Source organism: Ailuropoda melanoleuca, chromosome 17 (genome assembly GCF_002007445.2).
Source record: "Ailuropoda melanoleuca isolate Jingjing chromosome 17, ASM200744v2, whole genome shotgun sequence".
NCBI classification, from domain to species: Eukaryota; Metazoa; Chordata; class Mammalia; order Carnivora; family Ursidae; genus Ailuropoda; species Ailuropoda melanoleuca.
The window spans coordinates 13,408,055-13,427,794 of NC_048234.1; the positions used below are offsets into that span (position 1 = coordinate 13,408,055).

At 41.2% G+C, this 19,740-nt stretch overlaps 2 protein-coding genes across 3 annotated transcripts in view; both read right to left on the reverse strand.

The window, feature by feature from the left end:
- LOC100472638 (zinc finger protein 484) overlaps window positions 1-19,740 on the reverse strand; it is a 117,873-nt gene that overhangs the window by 11,554 nt on the left and 86,579 nt on the right. For both annotated transcript variants that reach the window (XR_004621825.1, XR_004621826.1), the window contains one exon: window positions 4,033-4,131. The gene's annotated coding sequence lies outside the window, so the exon portion shown is untranslated. The remainder of the gene's footprint in view (window positions 1-4,032; window positions 4,132-19,740) is intronic.
- Window positions 9,459-19,740, reverse strand: part of LOC117797002 — a 24,363-nt gene continuing 14,081 nt past the window's right edge. Inside the window, exon 5 of the mRNA XM_034647305.1 lies at window positions 9,459-9,523. Within this exon, the coding sequence (XP_034503196.1) occupies window positions 9,459-9,523 (65 nt within the window). The remainder of the gene's footprint in view (window positions 9,524-19,740) is intronic.

The following is a 19,740-nucleotide window of genomic DNA, read 5'->3' on the forward strand; positions in this document are numbered from 1 at the left end:
TTTCATTTAAAATAAAAAAACAGGGACACAAACATATTTGTACACTCACAAATATATACTTCTGCAAGAAGACAGATGGCGAGCAGACAGGGTCCCTGCCTTGCACTGCAGTCATGGCACCTGTGGCCTCATACATGGCCCCGCTCTTTGTCATTTTTTTTTTTTTTTTAAATGACTGCTTTGCATATCCTACTTTTTCCTAGGTATTTTCCATGCTGGGCTATTTGAATTCTGTCAGCATCAAACCATCCCCCAGATGATACACTATTGTGCCTGGTATTCTGTCAAACTGTATTTTAAAAGGAGAGAGGACAGGAAATCATGACACGTGACCCATATAACTGGAAATGGTCCTCGAGCAAGAAATTAGAGTTGAGACAGTCAGGAGAGAAAGTACAGTTCTGTTGAATGAGCACTGACGGCAGGACTGAGGGCAGTTGGTACCACCCGAGCGTCTGCTGTTGAATGAATGGATGAAGGAAATACGGCATTTACATACAATGAGATCCTCAGCCTGAGAAAGGAAGGAAATTCTGACTCAGGACATGGATGAACATTCAAGACGTGCTAAGTAAGCCAGTCACAAAAGGACATACACAGTGTGGTTCCACTTAGTCAAATTCAGACGGACAGAAAATAGAACACTGGGTGCCAGAACTGAGAAAGGGTCAGGGAGGAATTACTGTTCAGTGGGCAGAGTGTCAGTTGTGCAGCAGGGATGTGGTGAGGACAGCTGCATGAAAGTGTGAACGTATTCAATGCCCATGAACTAGAAACGGTCAACTTTGTTGTGTACATTTTGCCACAATTTTAAAAAAATGTTCTCATGACATCTTTACTACTGTTTACCAAAACTGCAGTTTCTTTACCCAGTATAACAAATATCAAAACTGGGATAAAATCTATCATTTTAACCATTTACAGCGCTGTGGTTTTTAATTTATTTACAAGATTGCACAGCTGTTAGGGCTGTCTCCAGAACATTTAAATCAGCCCAAAAGAGAAACCCCATATCCATTACCAATCACTACCAGTTCTCCTTCCCCCATTACCTGGCAACCAGTAATGTATTTTCTGTCTCTATGAATTTGCCTATTTGGGACGTTTCATATAAATGAAATCATACATTATATGGCCTTTTGTGTCCAGCTTTCACACAGCATGTTTTCACGGTTCATTCATGTTGAAGCATGTGTCGAATTTTACTCCTTTTTCAGGATGATGAATATTCTATCCTATGTATGCACCACATTTCCTTTGTTCACCTACCAGTCGAATGTACATGGTCACTTGGCTTGTTTCCATTTTCAGCTACTGTGAATAATGCTGCTATGAACGTGCTTTCAGTTCCTCTTAGGTATATACCTGGGATTGGAGTTGCTGGTTTATATGGTAACTCTGTTTAACCATTTCAGGAGCCAAAGTCTTTTTCACGGCAGCTGACATATTACGTTCCCATCAGAAATGTAGAGGTTTCAATTTCTTCTTTTTTTTTTTTTTAAGATTTTATTTATTTATTTGACAGAGCTAGAGACAGCCAGCGAGAGAGGGAACACAAGCAGGGGGAGTGGGAGAGGAAGAAGCAGGCTCATAGCAGAGGAGCCTGACATGGGGCTCGATCCCATAACGCCGGGATCACGCCCTGAGCCGAAGGCAGACGCTTAACCGCTGTGCCGCCCAGGCGCCCCGAGGCTTCAATTTCTTCGTGTCCTTGCCGGCACCTGTTTTCTGTTTTGTCACTGTTCCTAGATATTCAGGTTGGTTTAAAGTGGTACCTCGTTGTGGTTTTGCTCTGCGTTTCCCTGATGGCCAGTTATATGGAGCATCTTTTCACGGGTTGTTGGCCAGATGTACATTTTCTTTGGAGAAACGTCTGTTCAAGTCCTTTGCCTATTTTTGAACTGGGATGTTGTTCTGTTGTTGAGTTCTAAGAGTTCTTTACATATTCTGGATACTAGACTCTTACCAGGTATATTTCACGAATATTTTCTCCCATTCTGTGGGTTGTCTTTTTCCTTTCTGGATCATGTCCTTTGAAAAGTTTTAATTTGGGGTGCCTTGGTGGCTCAGTCAGTTGAGCACTGGACTCTTGGTTTTGGCTCAGGTCATCATCTCAGGGTCGTGAGATTGAGCCCCGCGTTGGGTTACACACACAGGCGGGAGTCTGATCGAGATTCTCTTTCTCGCCCTCCCCCTGCTGTCTCTTTCTCTCTCTAAAATAAATAAAATCTTTTTTAAAAGTTTTAATTTTGATGAAGTCCAACTTCTCAGTTTTTTCTTTTGTTGCCATATCTAAGAATTCACTACTAAATATAAGGTCATGAAAATTTGCCCATAATCTAAGTTTTATATTTTGGCCCATCATGAGTTACTTTTTATAGGTGATGGGAGGTAGGATTTCAATATCATTCTCTCTCATGGGAGTATTCAGTGATCTCAACACCACTCGTTGAAGAGATCTTTCCCCACTGGCAGGTACTGGCACCCCTGTGAAAAATCTGATCAACAGTGATGTGTGTGGTCTCCTCTGGACTTTCAGTTCTATCCCACTGGTCTGTTCTTATGCCAGGACCACATGACTTTGACCGCTAGGTTTACAACAATAAGTTCTAAAATCAGAAAGTGTGAGTCCTCCTATTTGGCTCTTTAAAGATTGTTCTGGCTGTTCAGTGTCTGTTTCATATGAAATTTAAAATCAGCTTTTCCATTTCTGGGGCAGGGGGAGGCAGCTGGTACTCCGACAGGGATCGCACTGAACCTATAAGCCACTGGGCGGTGCCGCCATCTTAATGGTGTTTAAGCTTTTCTACGCACAGCCATCGGGTTTCTTTCCGTTAGTTCACACTCTTCTCTGCTAGTGTCAAAAATACAACTGATTTTTGTGTGCTGACCACGTATCCTGCAACTTCGTTACATTTATTAGCGCCAGTAGTTCCTTTTTTGTGGATTCTTTAGGATTTTCTGTATATTAGATCAGTCCTCTCCAAATAGAGATAGGTTTTTTCTTTTCCAGTTTAGATGTCTTTTAGTTATTTTCGCCTAATTTGCTGGCTAAAACTTAGTGTTGAGCAGCAGCTAAAGCAGGCACCCTTGTCTTGCTCCTGATCGCAGGGAGAAAGCTTTCAGCTTTTCCCCACTGAGTAACTCATGATAGCTGGAGGTATTTCATAGACTCCCTTCAGCATGTTGTAGGAAGTTCCCACTATTCCTGGTTTGTTGAGTGGTGTGTTGTTTTCTGTTTTTTAATTAGGACGTTAAATTCTGTTAAATGCTTTTTTTGCATTGAGATGACTGTTTTATTCTCGTTAACGTGGTGTCTTATGCTCCCTGATCTTCACGTGTTGATCCACCCTTGCGTTAATGACGGAGATAAATTCCCACTTGATCATGGTGCGTAGCCACTTTAATACGATGCAAAGCACTAACTGTTTGTTGTTATTCTAGGATTTTTGCATCTGTGTTCTTAGGGGATATTGGTCTTTGCTGGTAATGTCTGTGGTAATGCTGCCCATGCAGAATGAGATGGGAAGAGTTCCCTCCTCTTCTGTTTTCTCAAAGGGTTTAAGGAAGATTGATGTTGATACTTCTTTAAACATTTTGGTAGAATATTACAGTATCAGGGCGTCCCACCAGCTATTTAAACAACTTAATGAAAAGAACTGTTTACTAGGCAACGTGGTTCTCAAACCTCAGCAAGCATTCGGGTCAGTTGGAGGGCTCGTTGAGCACAGGTTCCTGATCATACATCAGTTACTGACATAGGAGACCAGGTGGTGCTCGAAAATACTTGCCCTTCTAACAAGTTCCCAGGAGAACATGACATTGCTGATCACGGGACCAGAGTTTGAGAACTCGGGTTCCACGAAATCGCGGGGTAACCAAATGCAGTTTCCCTGGGCCGAGGGAACAAAGTGTTCACCACTGAATTATTAAACCAGAGTCTTACAGAAGGGCTGCCACCTGGCCAGTAGTGGAATTTCTAGGCTTGGAGGGAAGTTCTGGGGGGTGATGGGTGGGGCTGACGCAGTGTACCTGGTTCTGCCTGTGCTGGAAAAACCGCAAACTGGGTTTGGCTGCTGCTCTCGGGAAGAACCGCCACTGCCAGCGTGAAGAAGCGTCACCAGAGTGAAGCTGTGAGAAATGAGAAGACAGGAAGGAGTCAGTCGCTCCTCTTCTTCAGTCTGCAGTTTCTATCCAGCACCCTGTCGGCTAACACAGAGCCAGCCGACAAAGCAGAACAGGTACGTCCAGTAAAGCACAGGTTAGAGCTGAGAGACCAAAACTGGCGCCCTCAGCATACCTGCTACACATGTGAGCGGCTGATTCTCACCAGCACCTCTCCTGTGACCCAGATCTGCATTTGCTACAGGACCTGGATCTTCCACAGTTCTGTCCTTTTCCCCTAACTTTTCTACTGGGCATTAAAGTAGAACAATGTCAGGGATAAGGGTGCCAACCCCCTGTGCGGTCAAAAACCCGCATGTAACTTGACTCACCCAAAACTGGACTACTGATCGCCTACTCTTAACTGGAAGCCTTATCAGTAACAGTTGACATATATTTTGTATGTTACATGCATTACGAAACTGCATTCTTACAATAAAGTAAGCTAGAAAAAAGAAAATGTTAAGAAATCTTAAAATACATTTACAGTATCATTTCATGAAAAGTCCACGTAGAGTGAACTTGTGCAGTTGAAATCCTTGTTGTTCAAGGGCCAGCTGTACTGAGAAGTGCCTCAGAGAATCTCCTGGGTTCCAGACAGAGCCCTCCTTCCACCCACTGATGCCAGCAACCCATTTGCCTGAGGAGCCCAAGTGGCAATCTCTTCCTGCAGCACAGTGGAACCATAGTTGTGTCACCTTGTGACAGTGTTACCCATGTCCTCTCCCAGTAGCAGCTCAGCAGCTCTCAGGATTGCAGATGCTTCAGGTGTGATGGTAAGGAGAATCCATTCCACTGCCTTAGTTTGAAACCCATGTATTCTGGCTGAGAGACAGCGCCATATACTGTCTCATGCAAAGCAGACACTGCCCCGTTACAACTCCATTCTTTAAGGTTTGGGGGTTTTTTTGCTTTGGATTCTTACTTTTGACTAAAATTGTACACGACCATATATTTTTGTCTAAAATAGCTAAAACAAACTTACAGAGCTTGAAACAATGAGACAATGATTACAATACACACCATGAACATCAAGCTATACACCTTAAGCACATACAGTATCTATGTCAACGACAATAAAGCTGTTTTTAAAAGTCTCATAGGAAGGGAAAGCCGGGAAGATGGTGGAGTTGGAGGGCCCTACCTTCCCCTTATCCCAGGGATACAACTAGATAACACATCAGCATAAATAAGCCAGAAAATTACCTGAAGACTGGCAGAACAAACTCTCCACAGCTAAGGGAGAGAAAAGGTCACATTTAAGAAGGCAGAGACACAGACTGGGTGCAAAAAAAGACTACAGCCATCTGTGGTCAGGAGGGAGCCAGTGGCATAAAGAAGGGTGAAAAACAGACTATCACACCAGGGAGCCTGGGGAGGAAAATCCCCATAACATTTGGCTGTGAAAGTGAGGGGCCAAATTTAGTGAGTTCTTAGAACCAGCGGGACTTAAAGCCTGGAACTTTAAAAATCAACGGGCTTGACTCTGGGAGAGCCAAGAGGGCATTAGGAAGCCTAATCCCTGCCCTTAAAGCCATGGCACCACCAAAGCCAGCAGAGATACAGCATGGGGGCAGACAGGAGGGATTGCAATTTACTCTTCTCTGAGAATGGACAGGAGATGTCCAGAGATCCCTCCAGGAACAAAGGAGCCGGCAGGTGCTATTTCTCTCCTCCTCCCCTCACCATAAACACAAAGCCACCCGTGGGAAATGGCACAGCATTGACATTCACTAATTCGCTTATATCACGCCCTACCCACCCACCCCACAGTGGATCCACCCTTCCCAGTCATGCTTGCCTCAGTCCAGCCACTGTGAGCCCCCTCCCTAAGAAGACTGACACAACTGACGCAAACCCCACCAACACTACCTTTCCAAAACACACGTTTTGCAGGGCCTCAGTTCTAGCCGCAAAAGGTCTCATTTGGCAAACGGACGAGCACACACTTTGTTAAATATGCCATACCCCAGCTGGGTCCAAACACTACCCACAACATGCAAAGAGCCTCTGCAGACAACTGGAGTAAAGGGCAAAGCAACCAGGACATAGGAAACACACACAGGAGATGCTCCCTGAAGCACCTGGCCCTGGGGAACAGAAGACACTGCACTGCACGACACCTACAGGACCTCCTCATAAGGCCGTTACCCTGAAGAGCAGGAGACATAGCTGACTTTCCTAATACACAGAAACGGAGAGAGGTCGACAAAATGAAGAGACAGAGTAGTATGTCCCAAATGAAAGAACAGGACAAAACCACAATAAAAGACCAAAGCAAAAATGGTGGTAAGTAATACGCCTGATAGAAAATTTAAAACAATGATCACAAAAGATACTCACTGAACTTGAGAAAACAGTGCAGGACTTCTTAAAAAAGGTGATACCCTTAACAAAGAAATAAAAAAGAACCAATCACAGATAAAGAACATAATAAATGAAATTAAAAATACACTTGATAGAATAAATAGCAGGCTAGAGGAAGCAGGGAACGAATTAATGACCTGACAGAATAAAGGAAAGTAAGCTGAGCAAGCAAGAGACAAAGAAGTTATGCAAATTGAGAACTGACCTAGGGAAGTCAGTGAATCCACCAAGTGTAGGAGCATTCATATTATAGGGATCCCAGAAGAAGAGAGAAAAAGGGGTAGAAGATTTATTTGAAGAAATAACAGCTGAAAACTTTCCTAACCTGAAGAAGGAAACAGACATCCAAATCCAGGAGGCAGAGAGAACTCCCATCAAAGTCAACAACGGCAGGCCAACACCAAGATATATTGTACTTAAATTTGCAAAATGCCATGACAAAGGAAAAAATCTTAAAAGCAGCAAAACAAAAGAAGTCCTTAACTTACAAGGGAAAACCCACAGGTCTTGCTGGAGATTTCTCAAAAGAAACTTGGCAAGCCAGAAGAAAGTGGCACGATATATACAAGGTGCTGAATGGGAAAAATCTGCAGCCAAGAATAATCTATCCAGCAAGGCTATCATTCAGAATAGGTGGACAGAGAAAGAGCTTCCCAAACAAAAACTGAAGAAGTTCATGACCACTAAATCAGCCCTGCAATAAATATTAAAGGGACTGTGAGTGCAAAGGAGAGATCAAAAGTGACGAAGATGAGAAAGGAACAGAGATAGAGAACCCAGAAATGGACCTTCAACTATATTGTCAACTAATTTTTGACAAAGCAGGAAAGAATATCCAATGGAAAATCAACAGTCTCTTCAACAAATGGTGTTGGGAAAATTGGACAGCCACATGCAGAAGAATGGAACTGGACCATTTTCTTACACCATACACAAAGATAAACCCAAAATAGATAAAAGACCTAAATGTGAGACAGGAATCCATCAAAATCCTAGAGGAGAACACAGGCAGCAACCTCTATGGCCCCAGCTGCAGCAACTTCTTGCTAGACATGTCTCCAAAAGCAAGGGAAACAAAAGCAAAAATGAACTACTGGGACTTTATTAAGATAAAAAGCTTCTGCACAGCAAAGGGAAACATTCAATAGAACTAAAAGGCAACCCACAGAATAGGAGAAGATATTTGCAAATGACATATTAGATAAAGGGCTAGTATCCAAGATCTATAAAGAACTTATCAAACTCAACACCCAAAACCCAAATAATCCAGTCAAGAAATGGGCAGAAGACGTGAACAGACATTTGTCCAAAGAGAACATACAAATGGCCAACAGACACATGAGAAAAATGCTCCACGTCACTCAGCATCAGGGAAATACAAATCAAAACCACAATGAGATACCACCTCACACCAAGCAGAATGGCTAACATGAACAACTCAGGAAATGACAGATATTGGCGAGGATGTGGAGAAAGGGGAACCTTCATACACTGTTGGTGCGAATGCAAGCTGGTGTAGCCACTCTGGAAAACAGTAGGGAGGTTCCTCAAAAAATTAAAAATGGAGCTACCCTATGACCCAGCAATTGGCACTACTAGGTATTTACCCCAAACATACAAATATAATGATCTGAAAAGGCACATGCAACCCAATGTTTATAGCAGCAATGTCCACAATAGCCAAACTGTGGAAAGAGCCAAGATGTCCATTAACAGATGAATGGATAAAGATGCAGTGTGCATACACATACACACACACACACACACAACACATACACACAATGGAATATTACTTAGCCATCAGAAAGGATGAATACTTACTATTTATATCGATGTGGATGGAACACACACACATACACACAATGGAATATTACTTAGCCATCAGAAAGGATGAATACTTACTATTTATATCGATGTGGATGGAACTGGAGGGTATTGGGCTAAGTGAAATAAGTCAATGAGAGACAGACAATTATCATATGCTTTCACTCATATGTGGAATATAAGACACAGCACAGAGGATCATAGAGGAAAGGAGGGAAAACAGAATGGAAAAGTCATCAGAGAGGAAGACGAACCATGAGAGACTCTTAACTACAGGAAATAAACTGTGGGAGGCCAGAGGCGAGGTGGGTTGGGGGATGGGGTAACTGGGTGATGGGCATTAAGGAGGACACACGATGTGATGAGCACTAGGTGTTAAACACAACTGATGAATTCCTGAACTCTATATCTGAAACTAACGATGTACTATATGTTGGCTAATTGAATTTAAATTAAAAAAAAAAGGAACAAAGACAATTTCCAAAAACAATGACAAAACAAGTAATAAAATGGCAATCAATATATATCTATCAATAATTTATTTGAATATAAATGGACTAAACACTCCACTCAAAAGACGAACAGCGTCAGAATGGATAAAAAAAAAAAAGACCCATCTATATGCTGCCTTCAAGAGACTCATTTTAGATCTAAAGACACTACAGATTCAAAGCGAGGGGAGGAGGAGTGCCTGGGTGGCTTAGGTGGTTAAGTACCTGACTTCGGCTCAGGTCATGATCTCGGGGTCCTGGGATTTAGCACCGAGTCCGGCTCCCTGTTCAGTAAGGAGTCGTCTTCTCCCTCTCCCTCTGTCCTGCCCCCGGGGCTCCCTCTCTTAAATAAATAAATAAAATCTTTAAAAAAAAAAAAGTGAGGGAATGGAGAAATATTTATCATGAAATTGGATGTCAAAAGAAAGCCAGAGTTTTAATACTTATATTAGACGAACTAGACTTTAAAACAAAGACTGTAACAAGAAATGAAGAAGGGCACTATATCATAATAAAGGGGACTATCCAACAAGAAGATACAACAATCGTAAGTATTTATGCACCAAATATGGGAGCACCCAAAAACAGCAGCTAATAACAAACACAGAGGAACTAATCGATAGTCATAAAATAGTAGGGAACTTTAACAACCCCAGTCACATCGATGGACAGATCATCTACACAGAAAATCAACAAGGAAACAACAGCTTTACATGACACACTGGAACAGATGGAATTAACAGATATATTCAGAATATTCCATCTGAAAGCAGCAGAATACAAATTATTTTCAAGTATATATGGGACATTCTCCAGAATAGATCACATATTAGGTCACAAAATAGGCCTCAACAAACAAAAAGACTGAAATCATACCATGCACCTTTTCTTTTTTTTTTTTTTTTTAAAGATTTTATTTAGTTGACAGAGACAGAGACAGCCAGCGGGAGAGGGAACACAAGCAGGGGGAGTGGTAGAGGAAGAAGCAGGCTCATAGCGGAGGAGCCTGATGTGGGGCTCGATCCCATAACGCCGGGATCACGCCCGGAGCCGAAGGCAGACGCCTAACGACTGCGCCACCCAGGCGCCCCTACCATGCACCTTTTCTGACCACAATGCTGTGAAACTGGAAGTCAACCATTGGAAAGAGCACAAATACACTGAGGTTAAACAACAGGCTACTAAACAACGAATGGGTCAACCAGAAAACCAAAGAAGAAATTTTATTTTATTATTTTTTAAAGATTTTATTTATTTATTTGACAAAGAGACACAGACAGCGAGAGAGGGAACACAAGCAGGGGGAGTGGGAGAGGAAGAAGCAGGCTCCCAGCGGAGGAGCCTGATGCGGGGCTCGATCCCAGGGATCCGGTCATGCCCTGAGCTGATGGCAGATGCTTAACGACTGAGCCACCCAGGCACCCCAGAAATTTAAAAAAATTACATGCAAACAGATAAAAATGAAAATTCAACGGTCCAAAAACCTTTGGGATGCAATAAAAAGTCCTTTTGTTTTTTTTTTTAAAGATTTCATTTATTAGAGAGAGAGAGAAAGAATCTGAAACAGACTCTACACTGAGCAAAGAGCCCTACATGAGGCTGGAGCCCACAGCTGGGAGATCATGACTGAGCCAAAACCAAGAGTCGGACGTTTAACCAAATGAACCACCCAGATATCCCAAAGTAAAAGTGGTATTAAGAAGGAAGTGTATAGGGGCGCCTGGGTGGCACAGCGGTTAAGCGTCTGCCTTCGGCTCAGGGCGTGATCCCGGCGTTATGGGATCGAGCCCCACGTCAGGCTCCTCTGCTATGAGCCTGCTTCTTCCTCTCCCACCCCCTGCTGTGTTCCCTCTCTTGCTGGCTGTCTCTATCTCTGTCAAATAAATAAATAAAATCTTAAAAAAAAAGAAAAGGAAGTGTATAGCAATACAGGCCTACCTCAAGCAAAAAAAATCTCAAATATACAACCTAATCTTACATCTAAAGGAGCTTAAAAAAAAAAAAAAGAACAAGTGAAGCTAAAACCAGCAGAAAGAAGGAAATAATAAAGATTAAAGCAGATATAAATGACACAGAAACTAAAAAAACAACAGACCAATGAAACCAGGAGCTGGTTCTTTGAAAATCAAAACAAAACAAAATTGGTAAAACTGATAAACCTCTAGCCAGACTTATCAAAAAGAGAAAGGATCCAAATAAACAGGGGCGCCTGGGTGGTGCAGTCGTTAAGCGTCTGCCTTCCGCTCAGGGCGTGATCCCAGCGTTCTGGGATCGAGCCCCACATCTGGCTCCACCGCTGGGAGCCTGCTTCTTCCTCTCCCACTCCCCCTCTTTTATTCAATACAGTACTGAAGTCCTAGCCACAGCAATCAGACAATGAAAAGAAATAAAAGGGATCCAAACAGATAAAGTAAAACTTTCACCATTTGCAGATAACATGATACTGTATCCTGAAAACCCAAAGACTCCACTAAAAAACTATTAGAACTACTCAATGAATTCAGTAAGGTCACAGGATACAAAATCAACATACAGAAATCTGTTGCATTTCTATACACCGATAATGAAGCAGCAAAAAGAGAAATTAAGAAAACAATTCCATTTACAATTGCACCAAAAAATGAAATAAAATACCTAGGAATTAACAACAGAGGTGAAAGATCTGTACTCTGAAAACTATAAAACACTTATGAAAAAAATTAAAGATGACACAAAGAAATGGAAAGACATTCCATGAACTTGAACTGGAAGAACAAACAAGGTTACAACGTACTACCCAAAGCAATCCACAAGTTTAATGCAACCCCTATCAAAATTTTTTCACAGAACTACAACAGCATTTTTCACAGAACTACAACAAACAATCCTAAAATTTGGATGGAATCACAAAAGACCCCAAACAGCCAAAGCAATATTAAAAAAAGAACAAAACTGGAAGTATCACAATCCTAGATTTCAAGATATATTACACAGCTGCAGCAATCAAAGCAGTAAGGTACTGGTACAAAAACAGACACATAGATCAATGGCACACAATGGAGCGCCCAGAAATAAACCCACAATTATACAGACAATGAATCTTTAACAAAGCAGGAAAAAATACACAATAGGGGAAAAACCAGTTTCTTCAACAAATGGGTAGGAAAACTGGATAGCTAGCTACATGTAAAAAAATAAAACTAGGGCTGCCTGGGTGGCTCAGTTAAGTGTCCGACTCTTGGTTTCAGCTCAGGTCACAAACTCAGGATTGTGAGAATAGAGCCCTGCATCGAGCTCCATGCTCAGCGCAGAGTCAGCTTGAGATTCTCTCCCTCTCCCTCTGCCACTCCCCCTGCTCTCTCTCTAAAGTGGATGGGTAAATCTTAATAAAAAAAAAAAAAAGAAGAAAGAAAAGAAAAGAAAAGGGAATAAAATGGCACCACTTTCTTACACCACACACAAAATAAACTCAACTCCTACAATTCAACAACCCACCCCAAAAAATCCAATTAAAAAAATGGGCAGATAACACGAACAGACACTTCTCCAAAGAAGATATACAGATGGCCAATGGACACATGAAAAGATGCTCAACATCATTTATCATCAAAGAAAGGCAAATCAAAATCCAAATGAGGTATCACCTCATACTTGTCAGCATAGGTAAAATCAAAAACACAAGAAAACATCAAGTCTTGGCAAGAATGTGGGAAAAAAGGAACCCTTGTACACTGCTGGTAGGAATGCAAACTGATGCAACTACTGTGAAAAACAGAATGGAGGTTCTCCAAAAAATTAAAAATAGAGGGGTGCCTGAGTGGTTCAGTTGGTTAAGTGTCTGCCTAAGGCTCAGGTCAAGGGTCCTGGGATTGAACCCTGCGTTGGGCTCCCTGCTCAGTGGGGAGTCTGCTTCTCCCTTTCCCTCTCCCCTTGCTCATGCTCTCTCACTCTCTAATACATTTTTTTAAGTCAAAAACAGAATTATTATATGATCCAGTAAATGCACTACTGGGTATTTACTCCCAAAATAAAAAAACCACTAATTTGAAGAGATATATGCACCCCTGTTTACAGCAGCATTGTTTACCGTAGCTAAATTACAGGAGTAGCCCAAGTGTCCATCCATAGATGAATGGATAAAGTGTGGTATAAATATACAATGGGGTATTATTCAGCCACAAAAAAGAGTATCTTGCCATTTGCAACAACACAGATGCAGTTAGGTAGTACAATGCTAAGTGAAATAAGTCAAAGAAAGGCAAATACCAGATGATTTCACTCATACGTGGAATTTAAGAAACAAAACAAATAAGCAAAGGAGAAAACAAAAGACAAACCAAGAAAAAGATTCATAACTAAAGAGAACTGACGGTTACCAGAGGGGAAGTGGGGGGGGGAATGACTGTGAAACAGGTGATAGGGACTAGAGAGCACATTCATTATGACGAGCACTGTGTAATGTACAGAATGGCTGAGTCACTACACTGTACACCTGACACTAATATAACACTGTATGTTATCAATATTGGAATTAAAATTAAAAAAACAAATGTTTAAGTCTCATGGGATACTTCAATTTAAGTGGGAAAAAGTGTATTTCTATGTACTAGCAATAAACAATTAGAAAATTAAATAATTTCATTTACAGAATAAAAATTATATGATCAATTGAATAGATGCAGAAAAAACATTAAAAAATTCACCATTTATGACAGCCATTCACAGAGTGGGTATAGAGGAAATGTATCTCAACAAAATAAAGCATATACGTTACAAGCTCACAAATAACAAACTACTCAATGGTGAAAAGACTGGAGCTTTTCCTCTAAAACTGAGAGCAATATAAAAATGCTCACTCTTGCCACTTTTATTCAACACATTATTGAAAGTCTTACACAGAGCAATTAGGCAAGAAAAAGAAATAACAGGCCTCCAAATTGGAAAGGAAGAAGTAAAACTGTCACTATTTGCAGATGACATATTATTCCATGTAGAAAACCCTAAAGATTCTAAACAAAGAATCCAGTAAAGCTGCAGGATATAACATCAATATACCAAAAAAAATGTTAGTTCTATACACTAACAATGAACTATCAGAAAAATTAAGAAAGCAAATCCATTTACAATTGCACCAAAGTGAATACAACACCTAGAAATATATTTAAGAAGGTGGAAGACCAGGGCACCTGGATGGCTCAGTTGAGCATCTGACTCTTGGTTTCAGCTCAGGTCATGACCTCAGGGTTATGCGATCAAGCCCACCCCCCGCCCCCACACACACACTCTCTCCCTCAAATAAATAAATAAATCTGAAAAAGAGAAAGGGTGAAAGAACTGTACACTTGAAACTATAAGACACTGATGAAATAAACTGAAGACACAAATAAATGGAAAGATGCTCAATCTTCATGGGCTTGAAGAATATTGTTAAATATGCATACTATCTAAAGCAAACCTCAAATTCAACACAATCCCCATTAAAATTCCAGCTGTATTTTTCACAGAAATAAGCAATTCTAAAATGTGTATAGAATCATAAAAGATCCCAAATATGCAAAGGAACCTTGAGAAAAACCAACAAATCTGGAACGTCACACTCCCCGACTTCAAGCAATACTGTAGAAGTACAGTAATCCAACAGTATGGTGGTGACATAAGAACAGGCACATGGAGGTCAGTGGAACGTATCAGAGAGCCCAGACATGAACCCTTTCATAAAGAGCCAATTAACTTATGATCAAGGACCCAGAAATATACAATTGGGGGGGAAATACAGACTGCTTTTTTAAAAAATTCTATTTATTTATTTGACAGAGAGAGAGAGAACAAGCAGGGGGAGTGGCAGGCAAAGGGAGAGGGAGAAGCAGACCCCCGCTGAGGCTGAGCAGGGAGCCCAATATGGCGCTCGATGCCAGGATCCATGTGGGATCATGACCTGAGCCGAAGGCAGACGCTTAACCAACTGAGCCACCCAGACGCCCCTGGAAAATACAGACTGTTAAATCAGTGTTATTGGAAAAGAGGACAGCAACATGCAGAAGAACAAAACCGGACAATTATATTACACCATTCACAAAAATTAACTCAAAATAGATTAAAGACTTGAAGGTAGAACCTTGAACTATAAAATTAGAAGCAGTAAGCTCAATGTCAGTCTTGATGATAAATACAAAGACTTACAGATACCCAACAAGCACATGATTCTCAATGTCACTTATCATCAGGAAAATGCAAATCAAAACCACAGTGAGCTATCACTTTACACCTGTCAGAATGGCTAATATAAAAAAAATTAACATGCTAGCAAGAACATGGAAAAAAGGGAACACCTGTTCACTGTTGGTGGGAATGTAAATCGGTGCAGCCACTATGGAAAACAGCATGTCATTTTCTTAGTAAATAAAAAATAAAACTACCACGTAATCCAGCAATTCCACTTCTGTGTATTATCTGAAGAAAACAAAAACACTAACTTGAAAAGATACTTGTATCCCCATTTTGTTTGCAGCCTTATTTACAATATCCAAGATACAGAGACAATCTAAGGGTCTCTCAATGCCCTAATGGACAAAGTAATGTGATATATACAGATATAGACACATAAAATAAAATTTATTCACCAGTAAAAAAAAAAAAATCTCGCTTAAAAAAAAATTAAATTTATAGGGGCGCCTGGGTGGCACAGCGGTTAAGCATCTGCCTTCGACTCAGGGCGTGATCCTGGCATTATGGGATCGAGCCCCACATCAGGCTCCTCTGCTATGAGCCTGCTTCTTCCTCTCCCACTCCCCCTGCTTGTGTTCCCTCTCTCGCTGGCTGTCTCTATCTCTGTCAAATAAATAAATAAAATCTTTTTAAAAAAATTAAATTTATAATAGCTTCCCCCCAAATTAGGATTAAATCTAACAAAATATGTGAAGGATCTGTATGCAGACTACAAAGCAATAATGAAGGAACCCAAACAAACAAGACTTACGTAAGTGGAAAGGCAGCATGGCAAAGATGTTAACTCCCCAAAACTGATCTACAGATTTAATGTAATTCTTAACAAAATCCCCGCAGGATCTTTGTAGATATACATAAGCAGATACTAAAACCTATACGGTAAGAGTGCAGTAGCTATGATAATTTTGAAAAAGAAATCATGCTGATTTTAAGAAGCACTCTAGCTGCAGTAATCAAGACGACACAGTGCTAGCTGCAGGACAGAGCAAAGAACCCAGAAACAGCCCGCACGAGTGGCCAAGTGATGACAAAGGTGCAAAAGCAAGAAGGCGGTACAGGTAGATCTAATTCTTTACAACTGCTGTACATTTCTGTAGCCCTGGGGCTGCTTTATGACTTTTAACTATTCCTCCACATCCTTTCAATGTATTTTCCACACTATAACCGGAGGGGTCCTGATAAAAATCTATCAGATCTTGGGGCACCTGGGTGGCACAGCGGTTAAGCGTCTGCCTTCAGCTCAGGGTGTGATCCCGGCGTTATGGGATCGAGCCCCACATCCAGGCTCCTCTGCTATGAGCCTGCTTCTTCCTCTCCCACTCCCCCTGCTTGTGTTTCCTCTCTCGCTGGCTGTCTCTATCTCTGTCAAATAAATAAAAAAAATCTTTAAAAAAAAAAAAAAAGAAATGGAGTTCAGAGTAACAGTGGTCAAAATGATGTGTAGACTTGAAAAAAAATATTAATGAAAATATTAACGGGAATAGAATCTCTAAGGGCAGAAATGAAATCGAATCTGGCAGAAATTAAAAACGCTATGAATCAAATGCAGTCTAAACTAGACGCTCTGACAGTCAGGGTGAATGAGGCAGAAGAACGAATCAGTGAATCGGAGGACGGGATGGTGGAAGAGAAAGTTAAAACAGAAACTTGCCTCAAAAAAATCCAATCTCAAGAATGTAGGTTACGGGAGATTACTGACTCAAAGAAACGTTCGATGTCTGAATCATCGGCATCCCCAAGGGGGTGGAGAAAGAGAGAGGTCTAGAAGAGATATTTGAACAAACTGTAGCTGAGAACTGCCCTAATCTGGCAAAGGAAACAAGCATTCGTGTCCAAGAGGCAGAGAGGACCCTGCCCAATACCAATGACAACAGACCAACACCCCATCACGTCATAGTGCAATTCGCAAATATTAGACCCAAGGATACAGTACTGAAAGCGGCCAGGGGGAAGGAAATCCTTAGGTACAGAGGGAAAAATATTAGAATAACGTCAGACCTGTCTACAGAGACCTGGCAGGGCAGGAAGGGTTCGCAGGGTATTTTCAAAGCTCTGAGAAGAAAATGAAGCCAAGGATCCTTTATCCAGCAAGGCTGTCATTCAGAATTGATGGAGAGATAAGGACCTACTAGGATCGGCAGAAACTGACTGAATTCATAACCACCAAACCAGCCATACAGGAAATATTAAGGGGGGGTTCTATAAAAGTAAGAAGGCCCCAAGACTGATACAGAACAGAAATTTACAATCTATAGAAACAAAGATTTCACAGGAAACATGAAATCATTAAAATCATATCTTTCAATAATCACTCTCAATGTGAATGGCCTAAATGCTCCCATAAAATGCCACAGGGTTGCAGATTGGATAAAAAGACATGACCCATCCATTTGGTGTCTACAAGAGACTCATTTTGAAACTAGAGATACATTCAGACTGAAAGTGAAGGAATGGAAAACCATTTTTCGTGCCAATGGACCTCAAAAGAAAGCTGGGGTAGCAATTCTCATATCAGACAGATTAGATTTTAAACTAAAGACTGTAGTTAGAGATACAGAAAGACAGTATATTATTCTTAAAGGATGTATCCAACAAGTGGATATGACAATTATAAATATCTATGCCCCCAACAGGGGAGCAGCAAGATACACAAGCCAACTCTTAACCAGAATAAAGAGACATATAGATAATAATACGTTAAGAGAACAGGACCTCAACACTCCACTATCAGCAACAGACAGATCCCCTAAGCAGAAAATCAACAAAGAAACAAGAGCTTTGAATGACATACTGGGCCAGGTGGACCTCACAGATATATACAGAACACTACACCCCAGAACAACAGAATACTCATTCTTTTCGAATGCACATTGAACTTTCTCCAGAACAGACCATATACTGGGTCACAAAACAGGCCTCAACCTATACCAAAAGACTGAGATTATTCCCTGCATCTTCTCAGACCACAATGCTTTGAAATCTGGAACTCAATCACAAGAAAAAATTTGGAAGAAATTCAAACACTTGGAAAATAAGAACCACCCTGCTCAAGAATGATTGGGCAAACCAGGTAATTAAGAAGGAGATCAAACATGGGGCGCCTGGGTGGCACAGCGGTTAAGTGTCTGCCTTCGGCTCAGGGCGTGATCCCGGCATTATGGGATCGAGCCCCACATCAGGCTCCTCCGCTATAAGCCTGCTTCTTCCTCTCCCACTCCCCCTGCTTGTGTTCCCTCTCTCGCTGGCTGTCTCTATCTCTGTCGAATAAACAAATAAAATCTTAAAAAAAAAAAAAGGAGATCAAACAATTTTTGAAGACCAAAGAAAATGAAAACACATCGGTCCAAAACCTATGGGACACTGCAAAGGCAGTTCTAAGGGGAAAATACATAGCCAGCCAAGCCTCACTCAAAAGAACAGAAAAATCCAAAATGCAGTTTTTATATTCTCACCTCAAGAAGCTGGAGCTGGAACAGAAGAACAGGCCTAACTCACGCACGACAAGGCAGATGATCAAGATTAGAACAGTGATCAATGAATTAGAAACCAGGAGCACAGAAGAGCAGATCAACAGAACTAGAAGCTGGTTCTTTGAAAGAATAAATAAGATCGATAAGCCACTGGGCAGACTTATTCAGAAAAATAGAGAAAGGACCCAAATTAATAAAATCATGAATGAAAGGGGGGAGATCATGACCAACACCAGTTAAATAGGAAGGATCATTAGAAACTTTTATCAACAGCTTTATGCCAGTAAATTAAACAACCTGGAAGAAATGGATGCTTTCCTGGAAACCTATGAACTACCAAGACTGAAACAGGAAGAAATTAATTATTTAAACAGATGGATTAATTATGAAGATTGAAGCAGTGATCAGAAACCTCCCCAGGGGCGCCTGGGTAGCACAGTCGTTAAGAGTCTGCCTTCGGCTCAGGGCGTGATCCCGGCATTCTGGGATCGAGTCCCACATCGGGCTCCTCCACTGGGAGCCTGCTTCTTCCTCTCCTACTCCCCTGCTGTGTTCCCTCTCTCGCTGTCTGTCTGTCACATAAATAAATAAAATCTTTAAAAAAAAAAAAAGAAAAAAAAGAAACCTCCCCAAAAACAAGAGTCCAGGGCCTGATGGATTCCCCGGGGAATTCCACCAAACATCCAAAGAAGAAATAATACCTATTCTCCTGAAGCTGTTTGAAAAAATAGAAGCAAGAAGGAAAACTTCCAAACTCGTTCTATGAGGCCACTATTACCTTGATCCCCAAACCAGGCAAACACCCCATCAAAAAGGAGAATTACAGACCAATATCCCTGATGAATATGGATGCCAAAATTCTCAACAAGATCCTAGCTAATAGGATCCAACAGTACATTAAAAGTATTATCCGTCATGACCAATTGGGATTCATCCCTGGGATGCAAGGTGGTTCAACATTCACAAATCCATCAGTGTGATAGAACACATTAATAAGAGAAGAGACAAGAATNTCATGACCAATTGGGATTCATCCCTGGGATGCAAGGTGGTTCAACATTCACAAATCCATCAGTGTGATAGAACACATTAATAAGAGAAGAGACAAGAATCATATGCTCCTCTCAACTGATGCAGAAAAAGCATTTGACAGGGGGAGGTTAAGATGGCGGAGGAGTAGGGGACCCCTTTTTCAGCCGGTCCCCTGAGTTGAGCTGGAT